This window comes from Sipha flava, unplaced genomic scaffold (assembly GCF_003268045.1).
Source record: "Sipha flava isolate LNK unplaced genomic scaffold, YSA_version1 170_pilon_pilon, whole genome shotgun sequence".
Taxonomy (NCBI): domain Eukaryota; kingdom Metazoa; phylum Arthropoda; class Insecta; order Hemiptera; family Aphididae; genus Sipha; species Sipha flava.
Genome location: NW_020271906.1, coordinates 521,190 through 541,089, shown reverse-complemented (window position 1 = coordinate 541,089; position 19,900 = coordinate 521,190). Strand labels below are relative to the sequence as shown.

At 27.2% G+C, this 19,900-nt stretch overlaps 2 protein-coding genes across 8 annotated transcripts in view; both read right to left on the bottom strand.

The window, feature by feature from the left end:
* The window catches only part of LOC112679926, a 6,567-nt gene extending 2,008 nt beyond the window's left edge, over positions 1 to 4,559 (bottom strand). The window contains exons 1-4 of one of the 5 annotated variants that reach the window (XM_025549873.1): positions 4,289 to 4,559; positions 2,165 to 2,316; positions 1,945 to 2,099; positions 1,378 to 1,500 (exon numbers count right to left, since the gene is read on the bottom strand). In XM_025549873.1, the coding sequence (XP_025405658.1) occupies positions 1,378 to 1,500; positions 1,945 to 2,099; positions 2,165 to 2,279 (393 nt within the window). In that variant the 5' untranslated portion in view covers positions 2,280 to 2,316; positions 4,289 to 4,559. Of the gene's footprint in view, positions 1 to 1,377; positions 1,501 to 1,944; positions 2,100 to 2,164; positions 2,317 to 3,591; positions 3,917 to 4,288 lie in introns of those variants that run through there. The other 4 variants (XM_025549876.1, XM_025549877.1, XM_025549874.1 and 1 more) reach the window with 4 other exon arrangements.
* Positions 4,560 to 15,394: 10,835 nt separating this feature from the next.
* Positions 15,395 to 19,900, bottom strand: part of LOC112679896 (uro-adherence factor A-like) — a 16,789-nt gene continuing 12,283 nt past the window's right edge. The window contains exons 6-15 of one of the 3 annotated variants that reach the window (XM_025549830.1): positions 18,976 to 19,451; positions 18,429 to 18,624; positions 18,062 to 18,196; positions 17,865 to 18,002; positions 17,053 to 17,154; positions 16,665 to 16,766; positions 16,377 to 16,594; positions 16,156 to 16,315; positions 15,954 to 16,098; positions 15,395 to 15,667 (exon numbers count right to left, since the gene is read on the bottom strand). In XM_025549830.1, coding sequence (XP_025405615.1) covers positions 15,965 to 16,098; positions 16,156 to 16,315; positions 16,377 to 16,594; positions 16,665 to 16,766; positions 17,053 to 17,154; positions 17,865 to 18,002; positions 18,062 to 18,196; positions 18,429 to 18,624; positions 18,976 to 19,451 — 1,661 coding nt within the window. In that variant the 3' untranslated portion in view covers positions 15,395 to 15,667; positions 15,954 to 15,964. Of the gene's footprint in view, positions 15,668 to 15,953; positions 16,099 to 16,155; positions 16,316 to 16,376; positions 16,595 to 16,664; positions 16,767 to 17,052; positions 17,155 to 17,864; positions 18,003 to 18,061; positions 18,197 to 18,428; positions 18,625 to 18,975; positions 19,458 to 19,900 lie in introns of all 3 variants that reach the window. The other 2 variants (XM_025549831.1, XM_025549832.1) reach the window with 2 other exon arrangements.

The following is a 19,900-nucleotide window of genomic DNA, read 5'->3' as shown; positions in this document are numbered from 1 at the left end:
GGAGAAGGTGACTCAGGTGAATCATACTGTATTATATTGCAAGTGCTTCTCAAACTAATCGAATTTCTATCGAGACCATCTGAATCAGTTTGTGATTCTTCCCCACTCTAAAAATTATAAAACACATAATCCATTAATATATTTTTAATATAGCAGCAATTTTATAAACTACACTTCTTTATACTATAAATCAGCGGTTCTTAACCTATGGTCCGCGGCAGCTCTAACACATAACATACATCAATACGTGGCATGAGTGCATTATTATTAATAATGTTGATTATTTGTTTTTTCATATATTTTTTATTATACAATAGATAGATTTTATCTTTATAGAATGTTCAAAAACTTGTGTCTCAAGTATAACATCAACCATTGCATTAAATTAATAAAGTTTCAATTTTAAAATTAAAAAAAAAAAAATTAATATAATTAAATTAAAATTAACTGAAAATAGTTAAATATAATAAAAATATTATAATTTTGGTTTTAATGACATGAGATTTTTTGTAAAAAAAATGTATTAGAAAAAAAAATTCAGTAAGGAGGGTCCATAGTTTGTAAAAATCTTTCATCAGAGGTCCGTGATCCACAAAAAGTTAAAAACCGCTACTATAAATTAATAACTGAAAATAATAATAAATTTATAAATATATGATGAAATGGTTTCATACAATTTGGTCAGTTTCGGGAGAAGGTGACTCAGGTGAATCATACTGTACTATATTGCATGTGCTTCTCAATCTAATCGAACTTCTATTGAGACCACCTGAATCAGTTTGTGATTCTTCCCCATTCTAAAAATTATAAAACACATAATCCATTAATATATTTTTAATATAGCAGTAATTTTATAAACTAGACTTCTTTATACTATAAATCAGCGGTTCTTAACCTATGGTCCGCAGCAGCCCTAACACATAACATATATCAATACGTGACATGAATGCATTATTATTAATAATGTTGATTATTTATTCATTTTTTCCTTTATTTTTTATTATATAATAGATTTTATTTTTATATGATGTTCAAAAACTTGTGTCTCAAATACAATATCAACCATCGCATTATATTAATAAAAATTACATTTTAAGAATATTAAAAGAAAAAAAAAACTAATATAATTAAATTAAAATTAACTGAAAATATTTAAGTGTAATATAAACAATTATTATAGTTTTGGTTTTAATACAAGATATGTATTGTAAAAACAATGTATTAGAAAAAAAAAAAAAATTCAGTAAGGTGGGTCCTTAATTTTTAAAAATCTTACATCAAAGGTCTGTGATCTACAAAAAGTTAAGAACCGCTGCTAAAAATTAATAACTGAAAATTGTATTAAATTTATAAATATACGATGAAATGGTTTCATACAATTTGGTCAGTTTCGGGAGAAGGTGACTCAGGTGAATCATACTGTAATCTTTTGCATGCACTTCTCAAAGTAATCGAACTTCTATTGAGATCACCTGAATCAGTTTGTGATTCTTCCCCATTCTAAAAAAAAATAAAAAACAATAGTTCATTAATGAATCTATTACTTTTGTAATTATAATATCAGCTATACATTTTTAAAAAATTATGTACTTATATAATAATAACTTATGAGTATATTCAATAAAATCAATAATAATAAAAAGTTTAATTAGTATGATTTTCGTAATTAATTTATAGGCAAGATTCAAAATATTTATTCAAGTGTTTAATTTTAATGATAAAATTTACAATTTATTGATATTTTGAAAATATCATAAATTAATTTGTTATTTAATTTAAACAAAATATTGAAATATTATAGTTTGAATTTTTAGAAGAGAAATTTTTCTTAATACTATTGAAAGTAAATAATAATCATCTTAATAAAAATGAAAATAATATTAATACCTATATTAAAATATTTATTTATAATAGTGTGTGTACATAATGTAAATAGAAAAATACTTGTTTAATGGTATCAATATCAGGACTAAAGACAATTGGAGAAATTCGAGGTCCACGTTGTTGTATGACTAATTCATCTTGGGATATATAAGTTGAAGAAAAGTTGAAGTATGTATTGACAATGTTAGGAATTTGATCAATTCTTCTGTTAGTACCTAAATTTAATAAATTTTAAAATATATTTTCAATGTAATATTGACAAAAATAATTTTTTACTTACTACCTTCTCTTAATGTCAAAGATAAATGACCAAGTGGATCAAGTGTAGTTGGTATTTCAGCTAATACACTCCTAGTCATCATACGAGTTTCTGTAGAATTAGAAGGAGCATCCATCTTAAGGCATTCAATAATTGTCCTTACAATATATTATCTATAAAATACATAAAATTAAACAAACTATTTAACAATATTAAATAATAATAATTTTAAAATATAGAAAGTGTATAAGTATTAAACACTGAGTTCCATATCAATTGTTTGTATTGTAATTGAATTTACACTATTAATGCTTTTTCAATGTTACTATTTTAATCATAATCATTATTATTGTTCCTACAAGTATTAAATGTTTATCATTTTTATCATTTGTTTTTAAATTTTTTATTTCGATATATGCTGTTAAATATTTTTTTTACAATTATATCTTATATAAGAGTTAATTAAAAAGGCAAGCTGCATAATGTAAAAACATTAAAATAATTTAGGAAATTTATTTTAAATTTTAATAAATCTAATATACCTATGTAAAATACTAATACTAAATACTTTTAGTATAATATATTTTTACAAAATAACTGTAAATTTATGTATTTTAAAATATATTTATCTAAAATGTTATCGTGAGATTGTCATAATTTACATCATTGGGTGACAACAAAAAACTATTAAATGTTTGGATTATAGAAATCAAATGTTATTAAAATGTTATTAAATATTTCATTTTTTATACATTATAAGTATTACTGCTCTATAAATACTTTCATATAAAAAAACTAGTAACTTATATAGGCAGATGTGCATCATAGTTAAATACAATTAAAGGTACTACTGAACTTTTACTTATTAAAATTAAATTAAAATATTACCATTAAAAAAATCTATACCAGAAATTGAAAACTTATACATTTTTTTGTTACATAGATACAGTATAATATATATATATTGTTATATAATTAAAACGCTCGATAAAATTTAGAACAATTTTTCTAATAAATAATACTACCAAATTCAACTAAAATTTAAAATACAATTAATATTGAAGCTTCTATATTATATAAGAAAAAAATCAACTAAAAGAAGATAAACTAAGAATCAGATTATGAATATTAATTTTGGTATTTAACAATTACCTACATAGTAATAGTTTGAATAATTTTTCAATAAAAGTGCAATAAGCAAAAGAATACTTGTTTATTTACAATTTGGGATAAAATATTTACAGTATTTTAATGATATGGAAGTAGGCTGTATATGAATATAAAGTGTTAGGGTGTAAGTACAGGGTAATGGACATTTGTGAGCAACAATATTTTTCAATTTAGAAAAATAAGCAGAAAGAAAATTTGCATTTTCGCTTCAGAATTTGTATTTCAGTAAAGCCTACAAGTTCACGAGTACACATAGTAATGTTCTACAATCAAATTACCTATGTACGCTGTCGGTTAGTAAAATATAATCAACTTCATGTAGATTTAAGTCGTATTACACAACTATGGGACGAATGTTGGATCTCAAGCCTCGAGTTATAAGTAATGAGATATTATGACCGGACTGCAGTGAAAAACGTTCATAAAAAGAGAGGGAAAGAAAATAAACGAAAAGAGAATATGACATGATAAAACACAAAACGCAATCGATGACAGTCTACCCACACTATCTCTCGACGGCGTCGGCGTCGAATCGCGCGGCAAAATGTTTCGGTGATGAAATACGTTTACAACCACATACACGGTCGACGGCGGCGAGCAACTATGTCGAATGCCGCCTATGACGAATGGTGGGCGATCGACGGACGAGAAAAATAATAATAATTATTATTATTATTATTATTACTATTATTCTTGTGGTGGTTTACGCGGGTATTGCACGGATCTATTGGATTTTGACCTAAACCTATGATTGCGATTACCGTGGTGAGGGCGAAGGGGGGAGGAAATCTTTCGGTACAAAACCGTTTTCCTCGTACGACAACTCAGATTGACACGGGAACGCGCCACGGTACTACTACTGCCGTGCCGACGGGACGGTGAACGAAACGCGGCGTCCGGTTCCGGGACGGTAACGTTGCGCCGGAAGACCGGACGCGGTTCGGTGTAATTGCGACAGTTGATCGTTTTATTTACCTGGTGCGAGTGGAAAATTTTGCGCGTCCGGGCGGGAGAGAGTGGAGAGAATGTTGACGTACGGGAAACGGCGCGCGACGGCGACAGCGACGGACGACCGACGAGCGGGAACTGCGGACGAGCGGACGTCTTTGTGCCGACGGAACGCGACGAGCCGTTTCGACGGTCGTTTCCGTAACCCGCGATCAGGGGTTCCGCGCGACGGTTTTTTAGCGGGAAAAACTCTTTTCCCCGGCGACCGTACGGACGTCGAAGACGAGCGCGCCCTGCCCCGCCGCGTGCAGTAGCTCCGCGCGCTCGCTCCGCAACCGTAACAACGGTAATCTCGAAACATCTACGCCGCGGCCCGTCAACATTGATAATCCGTTGACTAACGCTGTTGCAGCACGAAAACCGGAGACGTGCCAGGGATCGAAATGTAGTACAGGCCCGTTTACGATTATTTTCATTCGTACACATTATCATTTTCTCCCCCCCTCCCCCCGTGAAATTTTCATAACATTTGAATTAGAAAAAACCATTCCTCCGGTTCGACCTGTTAATAATATTTGAAGATGTTGAAAAGTAAATAATAACGGTGTTTAAAATATAATAACTATTCGAAAACAGGACAGGCCATTGATGAGAACTGTTGTTGCCGCTGTAACGATGACTTTTCGTCCCGGCTCTTACGGAAAGCCGATCGTTGTTTCGTCTCGCGGGTACAGAGGGCATAGTATGTTTACTATATAAAAAAAATTAAAAGCAATTGTATCGTTCATCACGCTCTGCCGTCGGAGGTTTAGGATTTTCATTAGCCTCGTGTTTTGGATGGCTTCCGAGGAAAAACGCAGCGTGTGTGACATAAAGTAACGTAATAATAAAGCGATTCTGTACGCGCATCGATCGTACCGCGTACAAACAGTGGTCTCGCAGTGATATGCGTAGAAATCCGAGTGGGTCTTTGATTGTTTGTCTTTGATTGTTATTGACGCATATAGTTACGATCTCAAAACGAAGCTTGTCCTAATACGCGATCCACTGCTCCGCCGTTCGGAGTGCAACACAACGGACGGAGAACGCGCATCCCTTCACCTCCTTCGCACATTCTCTCGCTGCGGGAGGATTATCTCGGCACCGCACACATGTACGTGCCCGCACACTTCCAGCTTTCTCCATCACCGCAGCTTCCACCGCCCGTCAACGAACGCATATGTCGATGCTGTAAGGGGTTGAAGGAGGGGGAGGAATGGAAGCCCCTACGGTGTTTTTCATCAAGTCCGGCCGGGCGCGCAGCCTTTACTCTTGGACAACGCATTCCATACCGCGCGCGCACGCACCGGCCGGTGTACACCGTACACACGTGTTATTGCCCTACCGAAACGCACGAACGGTATCAACGTGCCGCCGATGTTGTATTAAGGTAGGGCTAGGACGACGACCGGAAACCGATCGATGTGTTATCCAATTCCAACGTTAATTAATACAGCTGATGGCCACACGATTATTAATTATTCATCGGCGACCGACGCTCGTTTCAGTTCGAATACGTCGCGTATGCCGATGTATGTCAACGCGACGATTGCGTTTCAGAACCGACGAAAAACACATCGTACGCCGATACGGTACAAGACCAACGTGTGATTTTCGTCACAGGCACACGAATAACACTGGAACTTCGACGCGTTAATGGATTATTTATTTTTTTTTTTTTTGTAAAATTTAAATTATTTTCACCGGCTATTCTGTAGATAATATTGAGCTCGTGTTGATAATTGTGTTTATTCAATGGAGTACATTCATGTCTATAGGATATTTGAATTAAAAAATGGTATTTTTAAAGATTATTATTCTTACTGTAGACTTGAAAGTATTCCGTTAAATAAACATAGTTATCAACACGATTTCAATTTCATCGATAAAAATAATCTAAATTTAAATGTTATTAAAAAAAAAATAGATAAACGTATTAAAGAAAAAAGAAAAAACAACTGACTAAATAATGTTGTTAACTATTGTAGTATAGAAATAATATACCTAAAATATTCGCTAAGATTCTAAACATAATTCTAAGAATGTAAAAACCGTTTGTTTTTAAAACTAATAATGATTTAATCAAATATATAAATAATAGAACTAAAAACTTCATAAAAAATCGTCTTTCTTTTGAAAATTATGTTATATATAAACTTAAATGTAATTATAATATTTATTTTGATATAAATACGGATTTTGAAATATTAAATATCTAAAATAACATTTATATTAATTCAGTTTTAGAAGAGTTACACATACACGATACAATAAAAAAAATTATATTTTGATAATATTTTAAATGTGCAAACCGATGTGAACAATAAGTGAACAATAATCTTATATCAATACTTTTTAGATAATAATAAATAATAATGACCAAAGTATTTAAATGTCTTAACATATCTATATCTAACAAGAACTCATTTTAAATAATCTCTCCTATTAAAATAAATTATCTTTATGTTAAGCGTTCAATTTTTCTCAATGTATTCCTTCCTTAATTTTTTCATATTCAGTCGTAATTGTATTAATTTTGTATGTACCTAAAGATTAATTTTTAATTTGAAACCCATCGTATTTTGCCAATTTAATAATACTCCAGATTGAGCTTTTATTTATTTATATCTAATTATTTAATTATTACTAATTATTTAATAATTAGTTTATATATATAGATATAAATAAATAAAAGCTCAATCTGGAGTATTATTAAATTGACAAAATAAGATGGGTTTCAAATTAAAAATTAATCTTTAGGTACATACAAAATTAATATAATTACGACTGAATATGAAAAAATTAAGGAAGGAATACATTGAGAATAATTGAAAGTTTAACATAGAGATAATTTATTTTAATAGGAGAGAAAAAAAATAAAAAAAAAAAAAAATAAATAAATAAAAAAAAATAATAAATAATAATAAATTCTATTTAATTTATATAAAAATATTATTCGTATAAATCAAATCGTTAATTTTTGGCAATTTTTATATTTCTTTAATTTAATTAATCCAAAACATAAAAAAAAATACAAAATTAGAGTATTATAAAATATAAAATATAAAGTTTTATAAAATAATATAAGTGCATAATATGTAATTTTTTTATTTGGTGTTTAATTATTGGCGATCTCCAGGTTACGCACCACTGGTATAGTTCATTAGTAAATATCATTATACTAGAATAATATTCAAGATCAAAAATAAAATGTTTTATAAGCCAAATTACATGTGTAAACAGTGGGTTTGGCACCTTTGGCTTACATTGTCAATCTTTAGATACGTTCCTGCGCTGTGTATATACGACTCATACGTAGTGGCACACACTGGAGGGTTCAAGGGTAGCAGCTGCTACCCCTGAAAAATTGGGTGGGTGGGTGGTCTTCCTGGCCCCAAAATATCTGCATCTACATGACTACATCATAATAAATCTACTACGTACAGTGGCGTGTTGAAGAAGTTTTTGAAAGGCCATGGCCTCTGCATTTTTAGAGGTGGGTGGTTTGGGTAGCCGAAGTCTCATGACTTATATGAGGATATCAATTCAATTGTACCTATACCTACATAATTTACTTAAACGTGTAAACTTTACTTATTTAAATACTTTATTATTAAATCTTGAACAAGTTTAGATAATTCTAGTTAGAGGGTGTGGGGGCGAAGCCCCCGCGGGTTTGTTTTTGAAAGTGATTTAGTGGGTGGGTGTTATTTTTCCATTCAATATGCTACCCTTATTCATTTTTGAGTGTGCGCTACTGCTCATACGTGTCAGTGTAAATTGGTTCAAATGCTATATTTGTATTTTGATATTCCTACGTGCAGACACATACATAAATATTAATATGTGTTAATTGACAACCGTACTTGGAGTTTGAAAATTGCATAAGCTACGAATCAGGTTCGTACACAAAGGGGTTCAAACCTCCCCGAAATTCAGAAAAATAACATGGATACCGAAACAATGGGGGCAACTGCCCCCTAGGACATTTTCCTAGAATCTACGCTCATATGACTAAATATACATAGGCCATATTATACATTAAATTTTATGTTTCATATAGAAACATAGCTTAAATATATTTAATAAACTGTCTGTTTTTAAGTATTAATATACACCTACAATAAACCAATAGTTTTATTTAGAAATAACTGGCATGTACTATGTACCATGCACTATGTAGTTAATATTTTAATTAATATTTTAATGTATATGTTAATATTTTATGTAATATATGAGGTATGTGTATAAGAATAAGATAACATGGAGATAATTTCCCATTTATTTAGAAAATGGAAACGATTTAATATTTAACTGCAACACCCAAAATAAAATAGCTTTCAGAATAGGAAATCTATTATCGCGACTGTACAATAGATTTGTAATCTAATTAATGTTAAGAATTATTTGGTTACCAACAACCAGTGGCGTATACAAGGGGGGTGTTTGGTAGATATGACACCCCCCTTGAGCCGTATCATATATTACATTATTATAGGAATATAGGTAAATCGATAATACAATATGAAATATAAAATAATGCACAATACTAATTACATATATACAGGTTATCATTATCACGATTGCGACAATACGTGACGAAAATTATTCGTTTACGTTTTCGTGCAACACAAAACGTTTAATAATAATAGGTATTGTAGCATCGAATACTGATATTCGAATAGTCAAATATTCGAATGATTTATGGTAAAGCTATCCGAATTCGAATATACATTACATCTCTATTACAGACATTATGTATACATATTAATTAATTAATTAAAAGTTTTAGTTTGTACGTATTATATGTAATATTTAATAATTATAATTAACACTCCCCTTCAGAAAATCCTAGCTACGCCACTGCCAACAACCAATGTGATCGGACACGATCGTTATAATATATCTTTACTTTCCTCTGTATTTGCAGCTGTGCTCATCAGTCCTCACGATTCAAAAATTGTTCCAGCGCCACTGATGATAAAATATGTTTTTAGTGAGTAAAAGTGGCATTTAGGTAGATTATAAAAGTATGAGAATGTACAACTTAAAACCTCCCCAAAATATTTTGTTTGTGTACGTGCCTGCTATTAATGATATGATACAAAAATAAATTGGTTGTTTGCGTAAGACCTCGTTTTGTAAGATGACCGTTCATTTGATTTTAACTGTATTAAGCATAAAATGCATGGATTTACATTAATACATTAATACTCGCTAAGTTCTATTGAAAACTCATGTTAGAAAACATATTTTCTAAAAACGAAATAAATAATGAACATAAGGTAAAATATAAAAATACATCACAAAACTGAGTGCTAAATAACAGCAGAGACCATATGGTATGCACTTTGATATTAAAATTCCAAACCATACCTGAGTTTAGCACTATGATATTCAATATTATCCAATCAGCATAATACACGTAAATACGCAGTCCATTATCGAGATCGTAGTTTTAAAATAATATATATTAGCAGCGTTCAAATTTAGGAGGTTCGCAGGGGGACGGAGCTCCTCTATCATTTATTTTTATTTTTTACGTACCCCAACTATATTTTTTCACTGGAACGGGGGGATGCCATTTTTATTAACATATGGATTTTAATTTACGTCAATTTTATAACGAATATTACGATTAACAATATCAACACTATGTTTGATATTCGTTTAGGTGAGCTCCTCTAGTATTATCGCTTATCAGTGCCTAGCTTATGTTAGCCGAAATCACGTTCGGTCGACTACGCAGCAAGGTTTTAGATAGAACCACGCTATGCAGACGCGCAGTACGCGTCGACCTGGTGACCCGCGCTTAATAACATACAAAATATATAATTGGTCGAAAATGCATTCGAAAGCGAAAGTATGATAAACATAATTCTACTTACGCTTAGTAGGTACCTATGAGAAAATATATTTTCATAATAAAGGTTTATGGTGGTTATGATAAGCGACGGTGTCGTTATTTCAGGAAAAATATAAATAGTAATGTCTGTTGTATACAGTAATAATTTGATATGTACTTTATTCATTGTATCGTTCGTCATTATTAATACCGATATTAATATTTGGAATTTAAACATTTGTGTAGATGAAAAGTAATTTTCAAAATATATGTGAGGTTGATGGGGAGAGGACGAAGCCCCTCGCAGGTCTGTGTTAAATAATTGCGCGTGGGAACGTAGTTTTTAAATCCTTGGACTGAACTCCTCTACTTAATTTTTTCCAATTTGAGCACTGTATATTAATGTCAAGTGTACGATAAATCCTACAAAAGAATTACAACCAAAATGTATTATGACTCATCGTGCGTATTCTAGTCGTAAGACTTTTCGTAAGAACATTAGTCACTGAACAGAATAATTGATATTTACATACATTTTTTATCGAATGATTCATAAGATTGTAGTCATCCATTAGGACGGCAAATACATAATATAATGCGGATATCGTGCATTCGCGGGGTTTTTTATTTATTGTTTTGTTTAATTAAGCTCGCATACCTTTTAATCGCCTTTTGATATAAATGTATACTTATATCGAGGTTGTCTGATTAACAGCCCGTAAGTAATGATTTATAATAACTTTTTAAAAATAATTTTTGATTTAAATATCCAAAAGAATTTTATATATTTAAAATGGTACGAATGTTTTCTCGGATTTGATAAAACGCTAATAAAAAATATTAATGCTATACCTAGTTGTAAAATGTTTAAACAAATTTAAAATAAAAATTGTTGCTTCAAAAAATATTATTTTTTAATCACAATTTTATGAATTACTCGTTTAGTAGTGTCGCAGCACAAGATACTAGATAGGTACTTTCCAAAAATGTATGGTAATACCAGTTGCAATTGTACTTAAGATTCTGCTCAACCCAGTCATACTAACCTAAGTATAGTACAGCTATGTATGGCTGTAAAAGAATACTCATTAGTAATTATTACACATTTAGAAAATAGTAAAATTTTAAAAATATTCTCAACATGATTAGCAAAATAAGGAAATGTTGACATAAAATAGGTACGTAAATGCATATACATTACAGTCGTAGAAACTTTATCGAAAATAAAATATAGTCGATGGAGATGTTGGTAAAAATAATTAAAAGAAACGTTAGTTTTGAAAAAACGAACAAAGGACGTAATATTTAGCCATACATATAGGTGACTTATAAACAATAATAACCTTGCAGAAGCGAGGCTACAATTTCTGATACTTATTAAAAAGATTAATAAAGTAATATAACATAAAATTAAAATTAAAATTTAATAAATTTATAATACTCTTAAATTAATATATAAATAAATAGTCTATGTGTAGAAATAAATAAAAGCTTAGCCTGGAGTATTATTATATTTGTAAAGTACATCTGGTATCGAATAATTAAAGGTGGGCAAGTTAATGAAAATTATTAACTGTGGTTAGTTAATTCAATTAAATTGCCTTCAGTTAAAGTTAAAAGTTAACAAAAAAAAGTAACTCGATAAGTTAAAAGTTAAGATAGAAAATAAAATTAACTTAACTCAGTTAAAAAAAAGTTAATTTTTCTAATATCATATGTTATACTTGTATTTATAACGAATACGCAAAATACTGAAATATAAATTATAATTTATAAATATCTCGGACGACTTTTTGTTTTGTGCATTGGAATTGTCGTATTTACCAGCAGATACCTGTGTTATTAATATCCAATTTTAACTTTACCCTTTTAAAATACTATGATATTTATTTTTAAACCTGTTTTTAGAACTACACTATAGAGTTAGACTAAACAAAAATCGTATTATTCAATATCGAATAGATCATTAAATAGAACTCGTGAAAATAGCAAGTCTATACAATAGATAGAATATTAATTATTACTATTTACTATAATATCTATAGATTAAAATATAATTTGATTATTATGAATTGAGGATATTATGTTATTATATTAAAAAAATAAATTATCAAAATCGAAAGAATAAGTTTTGTCTGAAGGTTCCGTGTGATAAAAAAAAAAATTAAAAGTAACTTAACTGTACAATAACGATAATTAACTATAAAAAGCTAAGTTAAAACAATAAAAAAATTAACTGAATAAGTTAATAAGTTAAAAACAAAAATAACTAACTAGTTAAGTTAAAAAGTTTTAAAAAAAATTAACTTTTTAACTTAACTTTAACTTTTTAACAAGTTAATGCCCACCATTGCGAATAATACGGTTTATATTAATTAACAATAGTCAAACATAAAAGGCTTGTATAGCAAGGGCGTACCCAAGGGGGGGGGGGTTTCGGGTCTGAACCTCCCCCATTGAAATTTCTACATACTAACGGTTTAATAGTAAATAGTACAATAATAGTATATAGTGTATTTTAATTTCCCATTATCTTCATTTTACGAATTTTATAGATTATATAATATACCTATAATGTATAAACCATACTATAGTATATTAACAGTAATTTGTTGGTATTAAGTTAAATTATAATTATAATTAGAGAACAGATAAAATAAACATTTTGGACCCCCCCCATAAAAAAATTCCTGGGTACGCTTCTGTTATAAAGTAATACCATTGATTATATATAGTATTTATAATTAATGGTAATACTTATAAATTCAACAACCGCTTATAATGTGATTGAATTATAATAAAGTCGATCAGGAATCACTTTTGCTTAATAAATTAACAGAAAAAATATATGAAAAAAAATATAGATTATTGAGTATATTTAGTTTATTCACTTTTATGTTATGTTGAAATTTGTTAGAGAACTACAATCAAAAAAATATATTGCTATTACAAATAATTATTATTAAATTTATTATTACAATTAAATACAGACAACCCGAGGAATAATGAATGTACTAATGTTGGAGTCTGGAAACTATTTTCATTGTCATCATGAGAAAATAATTGCTTGTATATTTATTAATTTTCCATGAAAATGGTTGATCCGTAAAAAATACCCAGAATATTTAAAGATAAAAATATTGTAAAACATTATTAATAATTTAATCATTTTCATTGATTTCCGTGAATAATATAAATGCTTTTTGAATTCTGTAAAAATGTTAGCATTGATATCGGCTTGTAAAAATCAATTAAAAATGGCAATAACAAAAAGTATTAGTAGTCACTAGGTATAATAGAATGAGACTAAATTTAGTAGTAGATAAATTTTAATTACCCCCTCTAAATATTTTTCGGATAATACACTAATTGAAGACATTTTTCAACAATTTACTTCTAATAAAATAATTATAAAATATTTAACACTGGTAAATTAATATATAAATAAATAAACAAATAGTTTTATACATAGAAATAAAGTAATAAAAGTTTAGACTAGAGTATAATTATATTTTTAAAGTACGACTGGTTACAAATTAAAAAATTATATTTATTAATTGAGTTTTAGATGAGTTACACATACTCAATGAAATAAAGAAAATTAATTTTAATATTTTAAATGTACAAAGCTATTTTAAGAATAACACATTATATAATTAAATTTTATATAATTATAAATAATAATGACCGAAGTATTTATATTTTTTAATATATGTATGTCTAATAAGAAATCATTTTAAATAACCTCTTCTATTAAAATAAATTATCTCTATGTAAAAAGACCTAATTTTTCATATTGAATTCCTTCATGTATTCACATTGAGTCGCGATTTTATTAACTTTATGTATACCTGACGAACAATTTTTAATTTGAAACCGGTCATACATTACAAATATGATTATACTTTAGACTAACCACTTATTTAATTATTTATTTCTATATTTAAGCTATTTATTTATAAATTATACAATAACAATTCCTATTCAAAAATAAATAACAATACCAATAATTACCAAATCTTTCCACAATGTAGAATCTACATATATAATATATGTGTTTGTATATTTTTAGAAATATCGAGCATTCTAAAGAAATTTTCATGTATTTAGAAAAATTGTGATTTCTAAATAATTAATTTAATAATAATAGTTATTTATAGGTAAATTAATATTTAAATAATGTAACATATAAATAATAATAAATTTATGACTTTATTCAAATTATAAAATTAAATTTCAGAAATATTAAATTATTTTTACAGGAACCATTTAATAGTTTATAAACAAAAATTTACATTAACAAATAATAAAAAATAAAAATCCATATGAGAACATTGTATACATGTTTTAAGTACAACTTTGATGGTTTGAACATTGACTTAGAAAAAAAAAAATAGTACAGTCCGTTTTATATTATGACTAAGTATTAATAACTATATTACTATACTTAATTAATGAAAAAACATAATACTGATATAATATTATTTTAAGATAGAAACACATTATTCTTAATTGAGCTATGTATGTAAACATATATAATACATCAATACGTACACTAGATTTCAATAAAATAGATATCTAAATATTATTATGTAAATTTTATATTTGGAATGGTTTAAGATCAATAATTTTTTTTAAAATTTAATTTTTGTTCTTTAAATTTTTTATAATATTCTTTACATTCGAACCTGGGAAAACAAATTTTCAAAAACAATCCAATTGTAACAAAAAATTAAGTGCATTTCTTTCTAAAATAAATAAAAAATCCATAAAAGATAAGTAGATATAATAAAAAAAAATTTTAACTGCTTAGTTTAATCACCCAGATTAACTTTTAAGAGTATATACCACAACAAATTCAAAAAAAAGTTATATAAAAGTAATTTTAATTAAATATTAATAAATTTATATTAGACTTAAAATTATAAACATGTTTTATAGTTTTAGTAAAAGTTAACATATAATAATATAACATAGTTTTGGTGAAATATGAGATATGCAAATGGTTTCCAAATAAATATTGATATTATGGAAAGTAGTTCAAGTTTGAAGTAAGCTGAATTCATTAACTATTGTTATAATTTAAAAAAGGAAATAATAAATATATTATACAATAAAAATTAGATTTTTAAACTGAGTATTTTACTTATTGTAACAAGATATTTTGCATGGTAAGATATGCAAAATATTTAATAAATATTTAGTAATATATAAAATAACTAAACTATAAATAATTTTTGTTACATAAAGTATATAATTTTTTAACACTATTTTAAAAGTAGAATCTAATGTGGATAAAATTAAATGAATGACTGTTACACATTAATTGATTTCTGCTCACTAGAAATTAAGAATAAAATATTAATAACATCTATTTCACAATGGCAGAATCAAGGCTCAAGTTTGATTCAAATATCAGGAATCTACAATAATTTAGTTTTATGTTGGCACATATTGGCATCATTATTCATTTATAGAAGACTTTTTGTTGTTACTCGAAGATGAAAAATGATATCGCAAAACTGCAAAGAAAAAACAATAAGTTTAATAATATATAAATTTTTTCTATTTAATATATAAAATATAATAGGTGATATATAATGTCTTAATTTGAATAAAATTGAATTAATAAATTGCAGTAATTGGCACATTAAAAGAAGAAAATAAACTTTTTTCTTATAAAAATAAATATGGATTACTTTCCATTATTAACATAGCCACTTTATATCACTCAGCATTATGCTCTTTTAATGAATCTATGTTTTGAATGTTTTAACAATAATAACTATAACTAAATAATATTCTTACATTCAAATAATCTATGAAGAAACAATGGGTCGAGACTTTTTATTCAATTCTCGATTAAAACGTTTTTTGCCGTGTTTGAACCACTCTTTAACAAATAATTTGAACACATTATCTGTATGACCACTAAATTTTGCACTCGATACATCTGAAGAAGTTTTAAATATAATGAATTAATTTAATAAAATAATAATAAATTACATACCATTCATAATATTCAGCATTTTTAACTTCTTAAGCTCAAATTTTCCTTTGAATCCAAACCAAGTACAACTGGTTGCTAAACTGTTTGTAAACAATCTATTTAAGTTTTGTCTAACAAAATCTTTAACAGTTGTACAATTTAATGACATGATGTAAAATATCTGTGAAAATAATAATTCATAGTTAATACAAATAAAAATGTAAAAATAAATTAAAACTTACAAACTTCTCTTCAAATTCAGTACAGTATGTTAGTCTTGAATCAATGGATAAAAGATCTTTAGTGTCTTTCATAGGAAATAATGATAAAAATGCTTGGTCTAATGTTTTCGGTCGTGTTTCAAACAAACTTCCAGAATTTAATAACTTATTTAAACTATCTAATTTTTCATTTATTCTATAAATACATTTAAAAACACAACTAGGAAACGAAGCCAAATCTGAAATTTTAATTTAAAAATAAGCCTTTTATTAAATAATTAATAAAAAAAAACCAACACATTAACTCACCTTTATTATCACTCTCAGTATTATTAATAGAAGAGCCAGAATTTGTATTGTTCTTATTTAGGACTAAAGAATTATTCGTTATATTAACAGTTTTTTCGTTAGCTGTAAAAAGAAGATAATTTTCAAAAATAAATAATTATTAATGCCTATTTATACAGCTGGAAAAAGTAATCTATTTAAAATTTAATTTAAAAATTTAATCATTTAGAATTTTTAGATTGGACTGGTATTACTTCTGTATTAATAATGAAAATAAAGAATACACATCTATTTTATAAATACATTTAAAAATACAACTAGGAAACAAAGCCACATCTGAAATTTTAACTTAAAAATAAGCCTTTTATTAAATAATTAATAAAAAAAAAAAACCAACACATTAACTCACCTTTATTATCACTCTCAGTATTATTAATAGAAGAGCCAGAATTTGTATTGTTCTTATTTAAGACTAATGAATCATTCATTATATTAACAGTTTTTTCATTAGCTGTAAAAAGACGATAATTTTTAATAATAAATAAATATTAATGCCTAATTATACAGTTGGAAAAAGTATTTTATCTAGAATTTAATTTAAAAATTCAATCATTTAGAATTTTTAGATTTGACTGGTATTACTTCTGTATTAATAATGAAAATAAGGTTTACATTTCTATATACTTTATTTAATACTATATCTACAACTGAAATTGTTCAATTAAGTAAAACTCTGGCAGGATTACATAAAATAATTTATTTTCTATTTGGTTTTTATTCATCATTAACATTTTTTATAACGATATACATAATATAAATAGATTATCAATATACTATTTATGTTTAATTTATCAATACAGTTAATGATATGAATGAATAGTTTAGATTTAATATAAAATAAATGATTGGCAATTTACAATACTTTATGTAAATCAATCTGATCCTGAGCTCCAAAAGGTTGGGAACAGCTGGTTGATATTAAGAGAATACAAGAATTTCTCAAATGATTAAGTATGGTACAATAAATGCATTACACCTTAAATTAAATTGAATACATAAATAAATCTATATAGTCATGTTATTATAATAAATAATTTAAGTAATAAAAATAAACTTTACAAGTTAATAAAATTAATGATTTTTATAATTATATATATACTGTAATTCTATAACTTATATAAATATAAAATATTATTAAGTGGATACCTGTCATCAACATACTTGTTAATTTATTGATGGAAGAAATTTTAGTGTTTTGGGTATCCAATAAAGAATCATTACTTGAAGAATTTTGTTCCATAGATGAACTGTTTTTCAAATAGACTTTACTTTTCATACTGGTATCAGTTTCACTTATTTCTAGAAGTTTTTTTTTTTATTATAACACTCATATATATTAAGAAAACAATATATCATACCATCGTCACTGTCATCTCCAAAAAAATCAATTTGTCGAATATTACTTAATTTTTTTCTTTTACCTCGGCCAAAATTGGTTTGATCAGAATTAGGTACACATAAAAATGTTTCTTTCTCTGCTTCATTATAAGTATCTAATAATACATTATAAAATATTATATTAATTTTGAAGTAATAAATATACAAAAAAAAAAAAAAAATTGATGTCATAATAAAGGTATAACAATGAATAAATGATACTGGAACCACAGGTATAATTATGGGTAATATTTATCTGTTAAGATATTATCTATAACTCTCACTGAAATAGTTTAATTTATAACTTATGTTTAAACTTTTAAAATGTTCATAATATTTTAAACGTACCATATCTTTTAATTATTTTAACTGCATAGTACTTCCATGTCTTGGCAGGCTTGGAAGCACTTATAATCCTAGCCTCTATAGTAGCTTTATATGAAGAATTTGGCCATTTAGAAAACCAGCAACCATTTTCATTTAAAAGCCAATTGCTTGGAATGACCGAATAAACATTTTCTTCTTCAAAGTATCCAACAACCCACTGTCAAAATACAAATAATTAAGAAATTATAAAATTGCAGATACTATTATTAATTTATTAAATTGAATTTAGGTATTAATATGTTTTAAATTTGACAATTTTTATGTATTTATTTAAAAAAATTAAAATATTACTGAAAGAATATTCAGCCTGTTAACATTTTCAATAACTTCAATATGTTTGTTATTTTTAATTTTTCTACTGATAAACACTAAATAGTTAGTGTAAACCGAGTTAAATGCTAGTATTATACATAGTACCGAGTCTAGGATACTATTAGCTAGGATTGACCGATATGTTGTTAATGTATAAAACTAAAATAAAATACTTTTATAGAAAATAGGGATTTACCTGAATAGAATTTAAATTTTCTGAGGACGTAGATGGCACAGGGCATTCAACTATAAGTTTTTCAGGACTTTTACATGCAACTGATTCTGGAAACTCAGATATAGATTTTTTAGGACTTCTAGATGTAGATTTCTCAGGACTTTCAGATGTAGATTGTTCAACATTTCCAGGCAACAATTGATTAGGACTTTTTGATATAGATTGTTGAAGACTTTCAGATGTAGATTGTTCAGAATTTCCAGGCATAAATTGTTTAGAACTTCTAGATAAAGACTGTTGAAGACTTTCAGATGCAGATTGTTCAGAATTTTCGGGCATAAATTGTTTAGGACTTTGAGATATTAATTGTTGAGGACTTTCAGATGTAGATTGTAGAGGGCTTTCAGACATAAATTGTTTAGGACTTTGAGATGTTAATTGTTGAGGACTTTCAGATGTAGATTGTTCAGAATTTTCGGGCATAAGTCGTTCAGGACTTTGAGATAAAAATTGTTGAGGACATTCAAATGTAAATTCTATACAATTTTCATACATTAATTGTTCAAGACTTCTACGTATAATCGATTCAAGACATTCAAACACTGACTGGTCAAGATTTTCACATGTAACTGGTTCAGGACTTCCAGGCATAGATTCTTCAAGGCATTTGGTAGTAGATTTATCAGTGCAATTGGATGTAGATTTTTCGAGAAAATCTTCGATTCCGTCCATCGATATCAATTTGTCTTCATATGATGCCATAACAGTAGAAGTATAATATTTTGATTTGAAAAATTTGTATTCAATAAAATCGGAACTGGATTGTAGAACTTCAAATGCTGATAAAAACGCTATCACAGAAAAAAAAAATTAAAATTAGTGACCACAACAAGTGACAAAAGCATGTACACGTTAATATCATTAACCGATGACAGCAACACTAATA